This window comes from Nothobranchius furzeri, chromosome 11 (genome assembly GCF_043380555.1).
Source record: "Nothobranchius furzeri strain GRZ-AD chromosome 11, NfurGRZ-RIMD1, whole genome shotgun sequence".
Classification (NCBI taxonomy): Eukaryota; Metazoa; Chordata; class Actinopteri; order Cyprinodontiformes; family Nothobranchiidae; genus Nothobranchius; species Nothobranchius furzeri.
Genome location: NC_091751.1, coordinates 22692568 through 22713459, shown reverse-complemented (window position 1 = coordinate 22713459; position 20892 = coordinate 22692568). Strand labels below are relative to the sequence as shown.

Here is a 20892-nt window from a genome sequence, read left to right as displayed (position 1 = left end):
CAGGTGTTGTTTGTCTGCCCTTTGGACCCAATAGAAACAACAACAGACCTATTTTACAGCTGACATTTTCACTTGAACGAGTTGAGAAGACACATGTGTGTTTTAGTGAGCTGCAATCCACTTCTGCAGCTGAGTATGCTGGCTCTGTAGAAGAAACTCCTTAATACACCTTAGTCGCATTCCAACTGAAAATTTCTAGGAGGGAGAAAAGTGATCAAGAGATACGATGACTCATTGCGTCTTTATACAAAGTCCAACCTTTCTGGACTTTGCTAAGATGTCAGCATATCGCGAAGGCTTGGGCAGTGAGTTAAGTCAGCGGCAAAACTCATCCATGTCCATTAAAACATTCAAAGTTTTATTCAGTCAAAGTATGCAGTAATTTAATCTATTCGGGAGACCGGGAGAGCAGCTGTGTTACATAAAATGAGGCATTCAATGACCAGAAGAAGCGTTGTTTTTTAAAGAAACAACAATTTGGGAGAATTTCTGACACATTTTTTGGTGTTAGGAGTTTAGAAACTACAATTTTAAAGCAGCGTGAACACTGTTTTTTTTTTGTTTGTTTTTTTGCCTTTTCATTCCGCTTCACCGGCAACATTTCCAATTTCACTAATTCTGGTTGTTTTGACGATGTCATTTCCTACTGAGTCATAACCAATCAGCATGTGTTAACCACAAGTTCTGCCCAGTGACTCCATCAAGCCTTTCTGACTAAAATCCAGTTCAGGTACTCCATTGGTTCCTGAAATGGTTTGAAAAATTGACCTTTTGAGACACGTGCATACTGCAAAGATCCGGTAAAACTATCCCAAAGTTCAGATTATGAGCCAGGAGACCGGATTCGTGCTTTAAATCTAACACGAGGAAGCTGCAGGACCAGCTTGTGCTTTAATCCAACATTTGGCAGCAGCTTTACTCAAGCATCATCTTTTCACGCGGGTTTCCATTACAATCCTTCAGACTGGTTTACAAAAGGAAAGCTTGTCTTGAACGAGTTGCTGTCGTCTTTAAAAAAAATCACACATGCTAACACAAACTTAATACACTCATCCTTTGCATATTTCTGTCAAACACATGCATGTTGATACACTTGTATAAGAGGCTTTCACTGTCTGGGAATGGATGTGTGTTTTAGGTGTTGGAGTGTGGAAATGGGACACACACTGAATCTGTTGTGGTCTAATGTGTGAGGTGTGATTCAGACAGTGCGTCAGCCGGATCGGCTCCACCTCACAGCTCAGTGCAGACCAGAGATGTTTGAGCAGGAACTTTACTCCTCACTTATCAGCAGAAAAACATGATTAGATGTGTCCAAAAACCTGTTGAGTGACCAAAAATCTACCAACAATTACATAAAAGTCCTGACATTAATCTGTGAAAGTTTAGAGTTAAGCATGGACGACTCAAAGAGAAATTAACTTAAATGTGATTTCAGACACAAATATTCTGGTGTTTTCCACATTTAAGTGGCTTTTGTGTTCATTTCCTTGGATCGAGGTGGCTTCAGTCTTCCAACAGATAAAGGAACTATTGTATTCCTGTATTTGGGGATAATGTCTAACTCCCAGAGGTGAATCAAGAGCTGTCAATGATTTATGTTCCTCTTTAGTTGCAGCTAATGCTAACACAGATTTGCATTCACTAATGAGACGGACTAGATGGTGACATTTGGACATTGTGTCATCACTGTGATCGAGAAAAGGTTAAAGGGACTTTATGGAGTTTTGAATTTTTATGCTCGTGATTGCCCCCTCAGGCCAAAAGCGTAACGGCAGCTTCAATAGTAGGCTCGAGCACGAGGTGCGCATGCTGTACGTGTACACTCCTTAACGAAAATAACAGCTGAGACAGTCCTGTGTGTGTGTGTGTGTGTGTGTGTGTGTGTGTGTGTGTGTGTGTGTGTGTGTGTGTGTGTGTGTGTGTGGCCCGGAGGACAGAGGACAGGAGAACGCGCAGCTAATTAATTAAATAATTTGGTTCTGTACCTTTCTCTTCAGCACAGCCGACAAAGGTTTATGATGGGTCAGTCCTCCTGCATGCTCAGATCATTCCCTTCCCTTGCTTGAAAAATTGTTCCAAAATGAAAGTTGAACCCACATATTTTTTATCCGTGAATGCCGTTCGGCGAGTCTCAAATAAAAAATTTGGGCATCTTACTGTAAAAAATATACCATTAATGTAAAAACTAAACTCTAAATAAACTATGTTCACACCCAGAATCAAACCCAGGTCTTCTGCATGTCAGTCTGACGTCTTACTAAATGCGTTAAAGCGCCAGTGATGTGCTTTGTATCTGTAACATTTATATCCTTGATCAGAGCTGAAACAAAGTTCAGAGAAAGGTTTGGAGCGAAAATGGCTATTTTGTTGCTAATTTGCAGGAAATATCTAGAAGAAAGTTCTACAGAAAGTAGCTAAGGGTCCTCAGAAATGTAGCTAGCTTTGTCACTAGGCGTTAGGAACAGCGACAAAGACTAAAGTTACTGATAGCAAATGCTACGGGCTATGCCTGAGCGTGAACGCGCATGAAGCAGCCTGCTCGACCCGAGCATCTCTCTTTTTCTGTGATTTTACAGAAAAACAGGCAATCACAGTAAAAATGCCAGGGCTCATTCTACAGGACCAGGGCATTGCAGGGGAATGTTTGCAAAAGACATTTATTATTTCTATACATGTTTTGGCTGTTAAACTTCCATAATGCCCCTTTAAGAAGCCTTCTGAACAGCTGCAGTGCTTTTATTGTCCTGTTAGGAGACAATCTGTATTAAATAACATACAAATCTAGAATGAGGATACTTATCTGTTCTGGTGGATCCCCTCTAACGTGGCTTGTCATTTTCAAAATCAAACTACAATCTCCTTCCAAACCAAAACAAATGTCTGGGTTTTATTGCTTCCAGTAACTGAATGTTTAAGACTTTTTCAGACCTGACTTTGGCCACAGGAAGACTTTCTAGATTTGTGATCTCATCCAGAGTCCACAGTTGTTCGTTTTGGCCCTGGAGGTGTGCGCTTATCACAAACTTGATCTTTTAAAGATGTTTCTGATTACAATCTTCATAAACTGGGCCTTGCCATGTGAGTTGGATGCAGATGGTATGGGTTCGTCGACCTTCAGCGTGCATTGGAACCATAGAGCTGGGTGTGTTTCTACAGGGAAGAGCGAGTGAATGCTACCATTTCAAATCTCGGAGAAACTACCAAAGTCCCCAAAAGATAAACACCATTTGAAGTTACAGACAACATCTATCTTGTTTACTGTGACAATGTGTGTTCCAGTATCAGGGGGGCGTGGCCCAGGGGTGATAGCTAGCAGGAGTGAGTTCTGTGACTGTGTTTGTGTTAATGAAATGTCACTCTGACCCCCACCATAGGCGAATAACCCAGGGGTCTCGGGGGTACATGTCCCCCTCTGGCATAAAGTTGTCCCCCCCAAAAAATTAAATGGGATTTTTGCCCCTGACCCCCACCACCCTCTGTGGCCAGAATGCCACACTTGCAACTTCAGAGCTGTCGGGCCTCCACCTATTGGACTTATAAAAATGGAGCTTCCATACCATGCGCTGCAATTCTGCTTCCAGCACGTTTCCTGCATGTTTTAGATCGTGATCACAGCTGATCTGTTTCATTTAGTGATGAACTGCTCCTGTGGACACTAATGAAGGCTGAGGAGACATTTTAGCTGTTAGATTAAGGTGTTAAAAAGATGAATATGCAGCAAGGACATACGTTTCATTTTGGGTTTGACCACAGATAATTGATAATGGACACTAGGGGGTGCTAAAATCAAGCAAAACCACCAAGTGTGCCTTTAAAAGCTAGATTGCTTTGTTGATCTGGTAAATAAGCTTTAAGGAGGAGCTTCTCCCTTCACATCTACAGTCCAGTAGAGAGTTTTCATCTTTAATATTGTCCATGAAGACAGGTGGTCACAGCTCTATTAACCTAAAAACCTTCAGCTTCTGGCCAGCATAGGCACAAGATGCAGGCTCAAAAGCAAGACATTTTAAAGAGAGCTAATGCCCTGCTTAGAATGTCCTGTGTTTATTTCTAAAATGGCCACCTGAGCTGTCAGACCTTGCTGAGGATGGATTTCAGCTCCAAAAGAGGAATCAGACTTCGGGGCCTCTGGCTTGTCCTGTCCTGCTCTGAGACGAGACTTCGTGGAGCTGTGGGTGTCTCATTAACTCATCAATCACAATGGATAGGACCCCTCAGCATTAGAAGAAAGACCCTACAGCACTTGTTCATAATCTGCTACATCAGTGGACACAAGTACTTTGCAATCCAAGGCCCATCCTGCATGTATGTTTCTACCCAGGAAGGATGTTGTCACCAATTATAATTTTCCAGGGTCATGCCCGGGACTCCTGCTCCCACTCCCACGCACCCGTCAGCAACAAACTGATGCTTTATTGTCTTCTCTTGAGGCTGTAAATGAATGCATTGAGCAGTGAGTGAACCGTGACTCATCCATGTCAGAGTCTTTAAAGTTGGAACAACAAGCGATAAATATACTTCATATTCCCGTGATCCCTCTTCCAGGAGAGAGCCAGGGAGGGATAATTAGGAAAAGAATGGCAGGAACTATTTTTATTCCTGACAAGAGCTGCAGGAGCTAAGTTTAGCAACCGAATCGGGGGTCCTGGGGTTCAATCAGTCACCCTCGTGCTGGCTTTAGGTTAGAATAAAAAATGAAACGCAAACTTTTTCTCTTTTGTTTCTGGAGAGGGACGATGAGGTGAGCCAGACACATCTCTGCTTGAACCACCAGGGACCGGGGCTTTTGTAGATCTGTTTATGCTAAAGGGGACTGCTGCTCTAAATACCAACTCTTGAGGCTGTGAGAGTTAGCTTTGTAGCACCAGGATTTACTTTAGATGAAGCAGAATTAACGTTTACTTTTAGACTATTTTCATGCAACCAATTGCATTTCTGTGCACCCAGTAAACACCTGACCCGGTGTTTATACTCCCCAGTTTCCTAAATGAAGCCTTAGATCCAGCTGTTACCAACACCTGCTTTGTGTTCTTGGCTGCTCATGCTGACCCGGGTTCTGTTGGGGGTTTCTTCCTGCCTGCGGGGAGTTTTCCTCTCCACTGTCGCTACATGCTTGCTTAGCATGGAGGTAGATGGCACAACGAGCCAGTGACTTGAAGCAGTTTCCTTTACATAGGGAACTTCCAACTAATTGGAACAATGAACTGAAATGAAGAATTCCTGTTGTAGATTGGCGCTATACAAATAAACTTAATTGAATTGAAACAGAATGTTCGTTATCAATTTCTTTTAATTTTAATTTAATTTTTTTTATTATTGTCCACCTCTGCGGCCAAGGCTTTGGGTCCACCAGTCGCTCACCTGATGTGGAGGAAACGTGTTTTCAGATACTCATTTTAAACTCTTTCTCACCAACTCACTCAGAACACTTTAGAAATGAACCCCATGAAGACATGCCTGTGTGCTCTTCACTAATTTTCTTTGGTCGTGTTATTAGGTTTGTTTATTCTGAATCATTTAGGAGGTACTGTGTTCTTTTAGCTCTCTTCACTTCAGTTTGAACTTAATTTTTTCTACAGCTGGTTTAACCTGCTCCTCAGGATGAAATGTAGCACTAATGGGCCATTCCCATCTGTACCGGGTCGGCCCGGGCCGGGTAGCCCCAGTCGGCCCCAGCCTGGCCCGGTTGATTCCACACATCCTTGTCTTAAGCCCATGTGGGCTGATTCTACCCACCAATCAGAGGCTTGCTCTAATGGAAGGTGTGAATTTGCTGTCAGCAGTGGGTGTGTTGGCCCTGGTCGGCCTGAAGCAGACCCCCTCGAGAAGAGGGCTGAGAATGAGCCTTGGTTGGCCCGGAAAAATACCAGGCCACCCAGATATGTAAACAACCTACGCTACCCGGCCCGGGCCGACCCGGTACAGATGGGAATGGCCCATAAATCTGTATGCAGTCCTGCTTGGGGGGGGGGGGGGGGGGGGGGGGGGGGGGTCTTTCCTTCTTTTAAGTTTCTGTTTATCCGTTCGTCTTTCTTTCTCACTCCCGCTCCATCTCTGAAGCAATCCCACAATCCGGTGGTGGCAGTTACTGTGGGCAGTGATTTATGTCATCCTCCTGTCGTGCACCTCCTCCCTCTCCCCTTTGCCCTTCCTCTTCTTCTCCTCATCCACTTCATTTCCTCTTTCATCCCCTTAACCTCTCAAGGCTCCTATTAAAACAGCTTGTGTTCTCATGGTCCCTACAGGATTGTTAGCTTGGTGATAAATTGACTCAATCTCTGATCCATTCATTTTTATTTCAGCCTGATCAGGACTTATGTGGAGAGCTCCATAAAATCACAGAGACATCCATGACTGCATCTCTTAGATATTTACATGATGGAGAAATCCTTCTCTGTGGTAAGGTCTCACGTCTGAGTGTCAGAAAGCTCATAGCTCAACTCCACAACAGCCACTGAATACAAATCATGGAGCAGAGATTATCTGAATAGTGATATCCGCCATGGACGTAATTTTGGGGGGGGGGGGGGGGGGGGGGGGACAGGGGGGACATGTCCCCCCACTTTTTCCAAAGTCAAGTTTTGACCCCTGCACATTTTACCATCCAAAAACAATATTACGCTATATTAAATTGACACTGGTTGAGCTCTAGGACCAAGCCGAAAGCAACCGTTTGTGTTGAAGCCTGTTTCCCATTAGAACATATTGTAAAGATACCCCCCCCCCCACTTCTAAAGTGAAAATTACGTCCTTGATATCCGCGCATGCGTGCGTGTGTGTGTGTGTGTGTGTGTGTGTGTGTGTGCGTGTGCGTGTGCGTGTGTGTGTGTGTGTGTGTGTGTGTGTGTGTGTGTGTGTGTGTGTGTGTGTGTGTGTGTGTGTGTTACATTTTAACCCTGTCCTGCTTCACTCAAGCAGATTGTGGTCATGAAAGGTAACTGGATGAGACTGAGGTGGCATGTCCACTCATCATAACCCAGGTGGATCCTCATTCCAGAGCGCCATTGTTAAAAACAATCAGCACATCTCAGTTCTGTGAGAAGCTGATAGCTCCCATTAAGGTTTGTTGTTAATTTTTTGTCACATTTAAAGCAGCTCTTAATAGGTTTTTGGCGTCTCCCCCCTACTGGTTAAAAACAGAATTACAACCGTCCCTGCTGCAGCCCGCTTTATCAATGAGCCAACGGATGTTAAATACATCGCCCAGCCAAAGAAAACGCCACCACCTGAATTTAACTAAGCAAACAGGTAGGAGCCTCCAACTGGATAAGTACTGCATGGGCAATTATCTTTCAGCTGCAACAAGTCATTTAACTCCAACTGGTGCAATGAGTGGCTTCTCATTAAACTACCAGGTGGAAAGACACGTCTGGTGGTCGTGGAAAAGATGTTAGTCTGTTTGAGAAGGGTCAGATCACTGGCATGCGTCATGAACAGGAAACGTCTAAGGAGATGCAGAAACGACTAAAACTGGGTTAAGAGCTGTCCAACGCATTATTAAAACTGGTCTGATGAGTCCAGATGGAGCCTGTTCCAGAGCGTTAGGTGCATCAGGGTAAGAAGAGGGGCAGATGAAGGGAAGCACCCATCATGCCTAGTGTCTACAAGCCTGTGGGGGCAGTGTTATGATCTGGGCTTGCTGCAGGTGGTCAGGTCTAGGTTCAGCAACAGGATGTGCTCCAAGAATGAGGTCAGCTGACTACCTGAACATCCTGAATGACCAGGTTATTCCATCTTCCCTGATGACACGGGCATATTCCAAGATGACAATGCCCGGATTCATCGAGTTCAAATAGTGAAAGAGTGGTTCAGGGAGCACGAGACATTATTTTACACATGGATTGGCCACCACAGAGTCCAGATCTTAATGCCATTGAGAATCTTGGGCTGGAGAAGGCTTTGTGCAGCGGTCAGACTCTACCATTGTCAGTGCAAGATCTTGGTGAAGCATTAATGCAACACTGGATGGAAATCAATCTGGTGACCTTGCAGAAGCTCATCGAAACAACTCCACAGTGAATGTGTGTCGTACTTGAACCTAAAGGTGGTCCAACAAAATATTAGTGCGTGACCTTTTTTATTGGCCGGGCAGCGTTTAATCCAGGGCTCCCCATTTATCCTCAGATTTACCTCTCACCTGGCTGTTGAGACAGGGTCACCTTATTCATCCATCCATCCGCCCATCACCCCACCCTGCCCTGTTTTCCCTCTCCTTTGTTTGCTCCCACAAGCTGCAAACGCGGGAGTGAGCCGAGGACATGAGATGAACTAAATTCAACTCATTGAGTGTGTCGGTGTCAGGCGTGTGCACTGGCCATCCGGTTGGGAGCATTTTACTTTTTTCTGCTTTCTGCTCAGCATCAACACAAACTCTGGATCTTCGGAGTGCAAACTCATCAGATGACCTGCTGGTTTTGCAGCTTCACACCTGCAGTCGAAGCAGAGTGAGAGCTGATTAAGAACTCTCTAGTAGAGCGTGAAGCTTGTTCTGTGTTAGCGCCTCTGGTGGTCATTGTTCCTCTTAAATTAGCCTTGACGTATTATTTGGGAAATATTTTCAGTTTTGCAACTTAAAAAAAACTTTTGCAGTTATACTTTTCAGTCTGTGATGGATTGATGGAATTTGATTCAATCAGCTCAGAAAAACTGGAAACGGCTTAAGAATCCCACTTAGTGGGAACAATTGCCTCACTTTTCTTTTTATCATGTGTCATAAAAACAGTTTTTATTCTTGCAGGGATCATTAAGATTCTCCTGATCTCTGCTGATTAGTTCAGTTCCTCCTGTAAAAGTGGTTAAAACAGTTTCTGGTTTCAGTGAAATCAACCTTCGTGATGCTATCAGCTGTTTTAAAGACATGTTGAAACACTCCTGCAGTAGTGTTTGGTTTAGGGCTGAACTAAGCAGAGTTATTATTGTTTCCACCTGGCTCTTAAACCCGATGTAAATGCAACACTAACACTCCATTGTGCACTTCCTCAGAAAATATTAAAATAAAGAAATATATTATTTTAGACGGAAAACGTTGCCTTTTATGTGAACATTTGTGAACGTCACATTTCACATAACTCAGATGATGAATAAAAACCCTATGACAAAAAGGAATAAATAAAACAAAATGATAAAATGTTAGATTTGATCACAAAGAAATAATGAAAGTATTTCACCCTCAGTTAGTGCTTTAAAGTGACGTGTGTTTCTTCCCTGGCGATAGGGGGCAGTATATACCTAAATCCTAGCAAGAAAGTGATAGTTTTACCAACGAATGGCCATTAGGGTCAAAAATCCCTGCAAGCACAATTTTCGAACAAGTACTTTGTCAGATCGTTCAACCTCCAGCTAAATGACACATAACACGCCAGACTCCCCTTCATCACTGGCAACGAGTGAAGAGATAAACGTGTAAAACAACGTTTATGAATGGCGAAATTTTTTTAACGGCTTGTTATAAATCTATGCATTTTGTCCTCATGGGCTCCTGTAGAATGAAACGTGCTGTCTAATATGGCGTCGCCCAAAGACTTAAGGTGTTTTTCAATGCCAAGGAACCTCACTTTGATGTCTTTGCCCCGCCTCGGTTGCCTAGGAGATATGTCATCAGGAGCCGCCAAGACGTGTTCCAATGTTCATGTTCTACCGAGGCGTGTGTTCGTTTGTTAGCCGTTTAGCTAGGATACACAGGAGGTGACTTGTAGCCTAGTCTTGGTCAAAAATTACCCAGAATACACTGCGGTATTTTCAAAAGGATGGTGGATCAGAAGCCAGCAGCTAGATCTGGGGCAAATTTCAAGTTTAAAAGCAAGTCAACGAATTTCAAATGTTTTTTAGATCCAAAGAAGTTATCTATGGTTGGTTAGTAGCTTAGTAGTTGCAGCTTCGGGGGCTAGTGGGTAGTAGCTCCCTTATATATTTATTTTAACAAATATATACACAATTTAAAAAGTAAAAGGCTTGTTATATATTTATATTGAAAGTAATTCATATAAAATATAACATTATCTCCCGTGTCACGTGACGTTACGTGACTGCCGTGGAAGCAGCGGTCACGTGATGCAAGTCTGTTCCATTTAATCGTTTTCTTTGACCAAGGAAGGACAGTGTCCTCGTAAGCAAGGCGCCTTGACATTGAGAAACGCCCTTAGACCTCTGCCGATGTATTTCAGACCCGATTTTTATGGTTACATGTTGCAAAGTCAACAATATTTTCCAACAACTGGGCATCATTTATTTCATTTTCAACAATATTTCGATGGATGTTTCCTGAGATTAATGGTAAAATCTACACATTGTCTCTTTAATTTATGGTAATCTAGTGAATCTAAAGCAGTCTGATATTACTGTGGTTAGAGTGATCCATAAGGAACCACGATTATGTGTTTTCTTGAAATTTTCTGCACATACCAATGGCAACAAATAAATGAAAGTTTGGAAAAAAGAAATGAAGAATTGAATTGCCTCTGGAAATGATGACGTTCTGTTGGTGTTCTGGAGGTTTTGTTGGCTTGTGAGGATTCCCCAGATTTGTTGGTAACACTGAGAAAGCTAACAGCATTCACAATAAAAATCCTCATGCTATGTATGCTAGCATGAGGACACTCAGCTCAGCGAGTGTGTGTGTGTGTGTGTGTGTGTGTGTGTGTGTGTGTGTGTGTGTGTGTGTGTGTGTGTGTGTGTGTGTGTGTGTGTGTGATCACAAGCAAGTGTTATTAAATTTTCCAGAGGTGTCAGACTCAAGTCATTATTTTAATGACTTCTGACTTGACTTGATCAAATCTATAAAGACTTACGACTTGACTCAGACATGAACACCAATGACTTGCGACTTGAATCGACTTGCATCTGTTGACTTGATGATGACTTGAGCATATTTGATATTTTAGCACAAAAGTGGCATGACATGGACAAAAATCATGACTCATTCTTGGTTCTGGGTTTGATCTTGTTCCGTCTACATGCAGCAGCACTTTGTTTATCATCAGTTTCAGTTGCACTTCCTGCTTGTTTGAGTAAATAAATGAAGCTTTAAGAAACTTTATTCCTGGAATTTATTTATTATCATCGTCATTAAACTGAAGTTGGACAGGTGACTCGATTATGACTTGAAAATTGAACGTTAAGGACTTGGACTCGACTTGGACTTGGTTGTCTTTGACTTGGACTTAATTCAAGACTTGACTGGAAAGACTTGTGACTTATTGTGACTTGAAAAGCAGCGACTTGGTCACACCTCTGCCATTTTCTGCCGCCATCCGATTGTGTGACTCTAAGGCGGAGCCTGAAGAAAGGGGTCGGGCCTATGAATAGTTATTTTTTTTATGTAGCTTGCGCAAACGGCTTTTTCCAGGAACGAATAATTTACCTTTTAATCTAGATCATTTAGAATTGGGAAATGGCATATATTTGTATATTTGTTTAAGAGTAAACTAAAAGTAAAAATGTGCTTGTTGGAGACCTGGGCAGATGTAAATCAGCAGAGGACAATTGCACATTATTGTGAACGTGTCTAAGACTTTTGACATTTGACCTTTAATTAAGTGTTTGTAGGACGTCTGATTGTTCTTCCATGGGCTGTTTGACCTGCTAACAACTCCAGCCGCCTGCTGCAGAAGATTTAAAACTGTCACACTCACACCAACAAGGCTGGAAAACAACTGCAGTTCAAAGCTTAGACAGGCTAGAAGATGCTATTCAGTCTGGATGTGAGACGTAAATAATGCACAACTCTGAATCTAAACTTAAATTCCTCCTTTGTGATGGAGTTTGAGTCGGCTCATGCAGAGGAATTGTGCTGAATGAAAGCCTTGTGGAGCACCCCCCAGTGCCCTCTGCCCTTTCCTCCAGGACCAGATGGTGTCTCATTAGGCCCTTTTAGGAATGTTAATATTGGGATGCTGTGGTGAGGCCAGAACCCCCACCTCCACCAACACTGGCACAAGTAAAGGGGTATTTATTTGAAGACACGGGCCACGTCGTCACAGTGAAACAAAGCTCTTATCTCATGCTCATAATCCAGCATGGCTCGTAGAAAACCGAGTTTCAGAAATGAATATGGATTAGACAGAAAGTTGGCACCAACACCAAAGACGCTGAGGTGAGAGGAAAACAGATGTCAGGTGTGGAGGAGGTGAAGAGATGGACAGGTTAAGCTCGTGGCTGAGTTAATCCTGTGGTTGGCACGACTCCTGGATCTAAAGCTGCTCTCCTGAGTGCCTGAGCTTCCCTCACACCATCGGGTGCCTGAACCAACACCATCACTTCAGGTTCACCAGGCTGACCCTGAAAGCTGGAGTGGAAACTTCCTCAACAAAGCCCAGCTAGGCCCCAGTGCCAGGAGGCTCTTGTGGAGGCCAGCTGTAGCCCCCTGCTGGATCATTTCAATTGGAGTAAACATCCATTCAATAGGTGATGGGATAGGAGTTTTCCTCCAAATGTCTCCTGAACTCAAACACATTGTTTATTTGCACAAAATCGTCACTATTTTAAAGAGGCTACTTTTGTACTTGTATTTCCCGTTCTGTGCAGCTTGTCAGGAAACGCTAGCAGGCAGACAGAAACTCGCCCCAGACAGCACTGTTACCGATGATAATAATGCATTGAACTTATATAGCGCTTTTCTAGACACCCAAAGATGCATTTCACACACTCTCACATTCACACACTGCCAGTGATGGTGAGCTACTTGTAGCCACAGCCGCCCTGGGGAGGTCTGACAGAGGCGAGGCTGCCATTTGGCGCCGTCGGCCCCTCTGACCACCACTAACACAGGCAAGTTGGGTGAAGTGTCTTGCCCAAGGACACAACAGCAGGATACCCCTGGCGGGAGCTGGAATCGAACCCATGACCCTCCTATCATGAGGCAACCCGCTCTACCACCTGAGCCACTGCTGCCCCGATGATGAGCTGCAGCTATGTGTAAGTCCAGCCAGACCTCTGATGGCGACGGGGCTACGGGAGGACAGACAGGAAGAGAAAGCAAGAGACGTGACGGATTGGCAGAAAGAAAAGAGAAGAGGAGACGTGATGAAGTGGTTTACCTCCATAGCCACGTTGGACGGACACATACTGCTGAAGACCTGTTATCAATTATTATGGGATAGGTTCAGATTTAGATTCTTGTTCCTTTATGGATCCCAAAACTCATTAGGATGAAGGAGGCGTAACCCAGGACTGGTTGGCTGGTGTGCGCCCAGCCCCACGCGTGTCCCTCTTTATTGTAGAAAGTGGGGGGTTGTTGCTGACTGAAACCAAACTTTGACAGGCGTTTTGCTTGAAAGACGAGAGGCAGGAGGAAGGGGAGGGTGTGTCGTCATTTAACAATGTGAGCAAAACAGTCCAGAGGAGAGCAGAGAGGGGGAGCAGAATTACGGATAAGGCAGCTGGGATGGGCAGCTTGGTCTGGGAGCTGATCTCATTGTGCACTTGTCTCTGAAGTCACTCAGACACTCAGCATCTGCGGTCGCTAAACAAAGTCAAACCACCGCGGGGCTTGTAGTTACTTTCCGCTATCCTCAGAGGTCAAGGCATCTGGATCTTCTCTGAATCCCAAGAACATTTACAGGCTCGGAGCGTGAGGGGCCTGCTCCGATTTAGTTCCTTATTTGGGTTTGGCATCAGCTATGGCACCGGTGTAGGCATGGTTGTCTACATGAGGAAGAGCATCCACTCTCTGCTGTCTGTCTTCAAGAAGAAGGGTGAGTGCCGGCTCACGTGGAGTCACATAAATAAAGTTAGTTAGAGACGAACTTTCTGGAGCTTGGCTGAGATGGTTGCACCGCCTCCACCACAGAGGCATGATTTGCATTAGTTCGGAAGATGTAAAGATAATCAGAGACTTGCTTTCTTGAACTGTCTTTTCATCTTGCAAACACACAGACACACCCGCACGCAAGAATTAGTGTAAAGGTCGGCTTTAATGAGATAAAGGAGCTTTGGAGGCTTTTTAAACGATCATCTTAATCAGCTAAAACCCTCGAGTCTTCTGCTGGGGTCTCACTCAGTCTCAGGGGGTCTGAAACACAACTACAACACCTCATGCATGAGAAGCATCTGTGATGAAACGCTCTCAGTCCTAGCAGAAATGTGATGTGTATCAAACGAGTCTGCCTTCCCACAGACACACACAGGGGAGGACATTGTGTTTGGGTTGTGTGTATGCACAGTGTTACCTAATCAGGTAAGACGGAGAGGCAGTGTTGAAACTAACAAAGGAGGGAAAGCAGACACCTCGCATTAAGCCTTGTTTAGCCGAGCTTTTAGCCTCTTGGCATGACTGATTTTTCCAGTAATTCTCTAAACATGAAACCCTTTAAGCTTAAATGGACTCCTGATGATTACACAAATCAACTCATTTGCTGGAAACTGATGAATACCCACACATATGTATCCAACAAAGTACAGAAACAAGAAAACAAACCGATTTTTGGGAGTTGGAATTAGTTTGCACCTTAAAAAAAGCATATTTGTATGTGAAATACACATTGTTACTAACCTGGCAACCCATATATATATATGTATGTATATAGTCTGGCCACAACCGATAGACAGCTCGGTGATGCGGCGGAGTCTATGGTTGTCTTTAAAACTGTGTCTGCAACTGGACAGAGCTAGAGCCAATCAGAGCAACAAACGGCACGTACTCATCGCTATGGAAATCAGACAATAAGGTGGACCGTGTCAAAGAAAAAGCAAACACATCCTTGTCTTAAATAAAGGACCTAAGTACCTCCATCTATTTGTGTCTCAAAGAAAAGCCCGAGTCTAAATCGTCCAAAGTTGATTCCGACGTAATTTCAAGCAAGCACCGTTCCTGAGCCAACACTACATGAAACTGATCAGGTAGACCTGCTGAGGCTTCCATGGGGCATGGCTAGCCCGTCCTGCAGAGTAAAATCTTGTGCTGCTGATACGGTCTGTCTAGATTTCTATGCTAGTGGACACATCAAAGGCAAATCCTACATCAGAGAAAGCTTTTATAAGACGAAAGCAATAAGAGTCAACACGAATAGCCTAACTAGACTTAGTTGAATTCCTGCAAAGCCAATATCAGTCTATGGCAGAGATCCTTATGACCTGGGGTCAACAGTCCACTTCCCTTGGTCCAGATCCTTGTATGCACCTGCTTCCTTTATATGCATGATCTATATTTGCACATTGAGTTAGTTTCATCCCGCATTTGCCCATCCAGGAAGATAAGTCCCCACAGCAGTTGGTCCCATGGCTTCTTTACAGGCGGACGAGCCAGATTATCCTGTCCCGTCAGGGCCTAGCCTGGAAGCATTAAGATTCTTCAGAAGATATACTCGGTTGTAGATTTTCTACTAAAACCTTGACAACAAGGACATCTGTCCACCAAACTTGGCTAAGGGGATTTGTTGTGTTGCTGCATCAAAGGTGCACAGATTAGCATGTACAGGAGGATGTTTCTGACCTATTAAAGTGTTTTTTTTGTTTCAAACCATAACAACAGCTGGCCCAAAGGGGAATGAGGACCAGAAGAGGTTGACGGTTCACTACACCGCCTCACAATACTACCAGGAGAATGTGTTCATCGAAGGCAGCAGGTCTCAGTACCTGGAAGACCTCCACACCGAAGCTCAGGAGGGACTCAAGATACTTCAGCAGGAAGGTAAGAACCAATCAGATGCGCTACACACACTCTCATAACATCATCAACATCAAGCTTGTGTGACTTATGTTGGATGTGTTCTGCACAGAACACAGGAATGGAGTCAACTTTGCTGACCATGAAAGCATCGATGTAAGTGCCTTAAAATCTTTGCAGCCCATTTTTCTCCCACTTCCTGCTGAATTCATGAATACCATCTAATTTGACTCTTTTGTGCATGCATGTGTGTTCTCTGTAGTCTACAGATGCTCTCTATCCGGAGCAGGAAATCAGCTCCAAGGACAGAGGAAGCTCTCCGGAGTCAAGATCCACCATCGGGAATGCTGATACCACAGTAAACTCTGTTGAGTTAACTCAGCCTGCGTCTACCCGCCAAGGTACGCATCAGCATCATCAGTAGCGCTTAAAGGTGCTTGAGTATTTTGCATGCACACTTGATTCCCGGCTGCTTGGTGCCTCTGCACTTGTGGTGCAAAATCAAAGGGAAAGAAACTTGGCATAAGCATACTCACACTTATACCCACAGCTATGGATTTTATTTTTTAATGTTGAAAATTCCAAGCATCTTAGACAGCTCTGCAGCTGCCTCTGCACTTCACAGCTGGGAGGCAAAGCATGCCACTCTGTATGAGTGTGAGAAATAAAGATTGTGTGTGTGCTCCTGAAGTGAGTAATTGGTATTCCGATCATATTCCAAACACCCTTTTTGAAAATGCTCAAGAAAATTCAGTCCTCTAATATCATTTGACTGAGTCCCTGTGTCAACTTTTTATCTAGGTCAGCCTTAAAGTGGGCGTATGGATCAGCTGGTAGGCTGTTTGGTTGGATGATCCAACACTTTGACCCCAAAAGATTTGAATAATTTAAACCTTTAAAAAGCTGTAAATGTTATGAGCAAAACTATGAAAAATAATTTCCTTTTACAGTGGTTTGTTGCAAATTTGCAAACATTTTTATATTAAACGCCAAGTTCACTGGAAAACCATGTTTTACATGTTATTTTGGAAATGTCACATTACTGAGATTAACATGCAGGTCAAATGTGAAAATGGTTTTCTAGCCCTGCATTAGCCGCCGATAGAAAATAGATGGGGAAACACTCAGACTAGAAAAGCTGGTCAACCTCAAGTCACAATGAAAATTAGCATTCATGGACCCATCTTGGCTCATGCCGGGAAGGCTGTTGTTGGTTTAGTGCCCAGAAGAGAATAGAGCACTACTCGGGTAGTAGAAGCTAACCGTTAGCATTAGCAACTTCATACCATGGCAGAACTCCTTCAGGCTTGTGTTATTTCTGGAGGTAAAACATCAACGGTGCAGAACAAACTCAGTCAGTGGTAGAGTCATGCTGCTGTTAGCCAATAAGAAGCGAGATGTCCAAATATCAGGAAATAAATCTCCAAAACCTGTCATCTTCCATGGCAGTCACTTAACGTGACGTGATACGAGAGGTAACATTATATTGTCTACATATATGTTTCAATATAAATATATAACGAGCCTTTACTTTTTAAGTTGTGTATATATTTGTTAAATAAAATATGTAAGCGAGTTATTACTGCTAGCCACTGAAGCTGCAACTAATTGAGCTACTAACCAACCATAGCTAATTTCTTTGGATATAAACAAATAAAAACAATTCAGACATCAGCCTGATTCCTGCAATTAGTTGACTAATGGGCTCGACACACGGGAGGCGACATCGCCTCTCCTCCATTCATTTTCAATGAGACATGCGCGACAAAGCGATAATCGCGGGTCTCCCTCCTACCAAGCGAAACGCGAAAAATGTGCGTGTGAAATTTTGCACTCATGCACGTGTCGTGCACAGGCGACCCAGCGACGCGATCCCAGAAAGTTGAAATATTTCCAACTTTTCATCGCTGTCGCTCGGACGAGCACCAATCAACGGAGGTTTCATTCACTGACCAATGAGCGGACAGGATGCTCTGTACACCTCAGAGCAAACATGGAGGAGAAGTTGATTATTATTATGTTTTATAGTAAAATTAGAAGTAAGATTTCACATAACTCTAACAGCACCTTGTGAAACATCATATCTACCGCTTTATTAACTCTGAACCGCTTAAATAACCTTAATTTCCTCCAACCTAACACAGCCAAGCAAAACAACTGAAGTTTCGATTTCGCTATGGAACAGAACTCGTAGACGGCTTTGCCGCTGGCCGCTGCCGCGGATCGCCTCCCGTGTGTCAGGTAATAAAAGCGACAGCGACAAATTTCGCTGATCGCGATTGTTTGTCGCCTCCCGTGTGTCGAGCCCATTACATTTAAACTTGAAATTTGTCCCTGAAGCAGCTGCAGGCTATCCGCCATCCTTTTGAAAATGCAGCGGTGTCGTCATTGTCATCTTCCTCCGCTTATCCGGGTCCAGGTCGCGGGGGCAGCATCCCAACTAGGGAGCTCCAGACTGTCCTCTCCTCGGCCTTCTCCACCAGCTCCTCCGGTAGGACCCCAAGGCGTTCCCAGACCAGATTGGAGATGTAACCTCTCCAACGTGTCCTGGGTCGACCCGGGGGCCTCCTGCCGGCAGAACATGCCTGAAACACCTCCCCGGGGAGGCGTCCAGGAGGCATCCTGACCAGATGCCCAAACCACCTCAAATGGCTCCTTTCGATCCGGAGGAGCAGCGGTTCTACTCCGAGTCCCTCCCGAATGTCCGAGCTCCTCACCCTATCTCTAAGGCTGAGCCCGGCCACCCTACGGAGGAAACTCATTTCGGCCGCTTGTATCCGCAATCTCATTCTATAGGAAGGGTCAGAGCAGACTCTACCTGCTGAGGCGGCTGAGGTCATTTGGGGTACAGGGAGCGCTTTTAAAGAGCTTCTATGACTCTGTGGTAGCATCTGTCATTTTTTACAGCGTGGTATGTTGGAGCAGCAGTTTATTGGCAGCTGAGAGGAAGAGGTTGGATAAACTCATCAGGAAGGCCAGCTCTGTTCTAGGATGCACCCTAGACCCAGTGCAGGTGGTGGGAGACAGAAGGTCTCTGGCCAAAATAACATCTCTGATGGACAGAGTCTCCCACCCCATGCATGTAAATGTTGCTGAACTGCAGAGCTCCTTTAGTGACAGACTGCTGCATCCTAGATGCATGAAGGAGCGTTTCTGAAGGTCCTTCCTCCCTGCAGCTGTTAGACTGTACAATCAGAACTGCTCCCAAAAAAAACAGTTGTCGGCATCAGTGCTGTAATAACTTCTACAATTATAACTTACACATTACTTTTTCTCAGCTTATACATGCAATAATTTATTGAAGGCTACATGTCTACTTTTTAATGAACGGGTAAAAAATAAACAATCTGCACTCTTTTAATCATCTTAAACTTTTAAAACTATTTTAACATCTTCAGTATCCTGCTATGCTTACACATTATGTGTGCGCTTATATAAACAACTGTATTGTACTCTGCTCTGGTAACTATTGTCCATGATGTAAATATGTAATAACTGTGCTTCTGTTCTGTGTCCTGCATTGTTTGTATATGTGTGATGTTGCTGCTGACACAACCAAATTTCCCCTTGTGGGACTATTAAAGGATTATTCTATTCTATTCTATTCTTTCGATCATTACCCAAAGCTCATGACCATAGGTGAGAGTAGGAACGTAGATCGACCGGTAAATCGAGAGCCTGGCTTTCTGGCTCAGCTCCCTCTTCACCACGACAGATCGGCTCAGCGTCCGCATCACTGCAGACGCCGAACCAATCCGCCTGTCAATCTCCCGATCCCTCCTACCCTCACTCGTGAACAAGACCCCGAGATACTTAAACTCCTCCACTTGAGGTAGGACCTCTCCCCGACCCGGAGATGGCAAGCCACCCTTTTCCGGTTGAGAACCATGGTCTCAGATTTGGAGGTGCTCATCCTCATCCCAGCCGCTTCACACTCGGCCACGAACCTACCCAGCAAGAGCTGAAGGTCAGAGCTGGATGAAGCTAGGAGGACCACATCATCCGCAAAAAGCAGAGACGAGATTCTCCTGCCACCAAACTTGACACACTCCACACCACGGCTGCGCCTAGAAATTCTGTCCATAAAAGTGATGAACGGAACCGGTGACAAAGGGCAGCCCTGGCGGAGTTCAACCCTCACCGGGAACAGGTCAGACTTACTACCGGCTATGCGGACCAAACTCACGCTCCTCTGGTAAAGGGACTGAATGGCCCTTAAAAGAAAGCCACCCACCCCATTCTCCTGGAGCGTCCCCCACAGGGTGCCCCTGGGGACATGGTCATAAGCCTTCTCCAAATCCGCAAAACACATGTGGATTGGTTGGGCAAACTCCCATGCCCCCTCCATCACCCTTGCAAAGGTATAGAGCTGGTCCTCAGTTCCACGGCCAGGACAAAAACCACATTGCTCCTCCTCAGTCTGAGATTGAACTATCGATCGGACCCTCCTCTCAAGTATCTTGGAGTAGACCTTTCCAGGGAGGCTGAGGAGTGTGATTCCCCTATAATTGGAACACACCCTCAGGTCACCCTTCTTAAAGATGGGGACCACCACCCCGGTCTGCCACTTCCTAGGAACTGCCCCCGATGACCACGCAATGTTGCAGAGACGTGTCAACCATGACAGCCCTACAACATCCATAGCCTTGAGATACCCAGGACGAACCTCATCCGCCCCCGGGGCTCCGCCGCTGTGTAGTTGTTTGACTACCTCAGCAACTTCTGCCCCCGAGATTGTACAGTCCATCCCCAGGTCTCCCGGCTCTGGTTCCTCCTCAGAATGCGCGTAGGTGGGATTGAGGAGCTCCTCAAAGTATTCCTTCCACTGTCCGACTATAGCCCCAGTTGACGTCAGCAGCTCCCCATCCCCACTGTAAACAGTGTGAGCGAGTTGCTGCCTTCCTCTCCTGAGGCGCCGGACAGTTTGCCAGAACCTCTTTGGAGCCGATCGATAGTCTTTCCCCATGGCCTCACCAAACTCCTCCCACGCCCGAGATTTTTCCTCGGCAACTGCCACTGCTGCACCCCGCTTGGCTATCCGGTACCTGTCTGCTGCCTCCGGAGACCCACAGACCAGCCACACCCTGTAGGCCTCCTTCTTCAGCCTGACGGCTCCCCGAACCTCTGGTGTCCACCAGCGGGTACGGGGGTTGACACCACGACTGGCACCGGCCACCTTGCGACCACAGCTAGCAACAGCCGCCTTAACAATCGCAGAGTGGAACAAGGCCCACTCGGAGTCAATGTCCCCCATTGCTCTCAGTACGCGGTCAAAGCTCTGCCGGAGG

At 45.0% G+C, this 20892-nt stretch overlaps 1 protein-coding gene across 4 annotated transcripts in view; it reads left to right on the top strand.

Moving 5' to 3' along the window:
• Positions 1-20892, top strand: part of nhsl3 (NHS like 3) — a 76662-nt gene that overhangs the window by 47470 nt on the left and 8300 nt on the right. For 3 of the 4 annotated variants that reach the window (XM_015955702.3, XM_015955703.3, XM_015955704.3), the window contains 3 exons: positions 15470-15628; positions 15717-15760; positions 15867-16005. In XM_015955702.3, coding sequence (XP_015811188.1) covers positions 15470-15628; positions 15717-15760; positions 15867-16005 — 342 coding nt within the window. Of the gene's footprint in view, positions 1-10669; positions 13695-15469; positions 15629-15716; positions 15761-15866; positions 16006-20892 lie in introns of those variants that run through there. The other variant, XM_015955705.3, reaches the window with a different exon arrangement.